The following is a 1256-nucleotide window of genomic DNA, read 5'->3' on the forward strand; positions in this document are numbered from 1 at the left end:
CGAGGAGACCGGAGCTGTGGCTTTCATGAGAGTCGCTCTTTTCTTCCAATAAGGCGGCGTTTCGATTTCCAGAATCCCTCGCGGATGGATCGCAACGTGGAGATGTTCATGACCATCGAGAAATCCCTGGTGCAGGTAAGGGCTGCTTCCCCTTCCAGCCCCTCCCCGGGAGATCCCCCCCCCCCAGTCAGCCCCCATCCCGCTCAACGCTTTGCTCTTCATCCCCAGAACAACTGCCTGGCCCGGCCCAACATCTTCCTGCACCAGGAGATTGAGCCCAAGCTGCTGAGCAAGCTGAAGGACATCGTCAAGAGGCACCAGGTGGGTGGCAGTGCTGGGGCGGGGGGGTCCCATCCGAGGCTGCGTGGCGGTGCTCAGCCCCGCGCTCCCCCCTCCTCGCAGGGCACGGTGACCGAGGACAAGAGCAACGCGTCCCACGTCGTCTGCCCCGTCCCCGGGAACCTGGAGGAAGGTGGGTACAAGCCTGGGGGGGGGGGCCACCCCCCCCCCCCCCCGCCCCCACCCCCCGGGGGAAACCCACCGGGGGGGGGGGGGGGGGCAGTGCTGGGGGCTGGGCTGTGCGTGGCTGCCGGAGCCGTGCAGGGGGCCGTGCCCAGCACCGTGCCCTCTGCCCGTGCCTTGTAGAGGAGTGGGTCCGGCCGGTCATGAAGCGAGACAAGCAGGTCCTGCTGCACTGGGGCTACTACCCCGACAGGTGAGGGGGTCCCGGGGGGGGGGCCCGGGGGGCCCCCCCTTCCCGCTGGGGGCGGGGGGCCGGGCCCCCGCCTGGTGGGACGCTCCCGGTCCCCCCCCCCCCCCCCCGCCTCTGCACCCACAGCTACGACACCTGGATCCCGGCCAACGAGATCGAGGCCTCCGTGGAGGACGCCCCCACGCCGGAGAAGCCCCGGAAGGTGATGGGGACCCCCAGGCCCAGCTGGTGGCTGTGGATGGACCCCCCCCTTCCTCCCCTGCCCACCCTTGGGGTCACCGATCCGTCCGGACCCCCCCCGCAGGTCCATGCCAAGTGGATCCTGGACACGGACACCTTCAACGAGTGGATGAACGAGGAGGACTACGAGGTGACCGACGAGAAGAGCCCCGTCGCCCGCAGGAAGAAGATCTCGGCCAAGACGCTGACGGATGAGGTCAGGGCGGCGGCTGCCCCCCCCCCCCCCCGGGGGACACAGGGGGGGGGGGCTCTGTCCTGGGGGGGGTGCGGTGGGGAGGTCCCAGTGCTGTGCCTTGCGATCCCT

General features: G+C 70.3%; 1 protein-coding gene across 1 annotated transcript; it reads left to right on the forward strand.

The window, feature by feature from the left end:
- Positions 1-6: 6 nt before the first annotated feature.
- On the forward strand, positions 7-1216 carry LOC118158618 (SWI/SNF complex subunit SMARCC2-like; the record flags this gene model as incomplete). Its single annotated transcript, XM_035313287.1, has 6 exons — positions 7-135; positions 229-321; positions 403-472; positions 646-715; positions 839-914; positions 1017-1216. Coding segments are annotated over exons 1-6 (560 nt in total), but the record flags the coding sequence as incomplete, so codon positions are not given.
- Between the last annotated feature and the right edge of the window lie 40 nt (positions 1217-1256).

Source organism: Oxyura jamaicensis (assembly GCF_011077185.1).
Source record: "Oxyura jamaicensis isolate SHBP4307 breed ruddy duck chromosome 33 unlocalized genomic scaffold, BPBGC_Ojam_1.0 oxy33_random_OJ71012, whole genome shotgun sequence".
Taxonomy (NCBI): Eukaryota; Metazoa; Chordata; class Aves; order Anseriformes; family Anatidae; genus Oxyura; species Oxyura jamaicensis.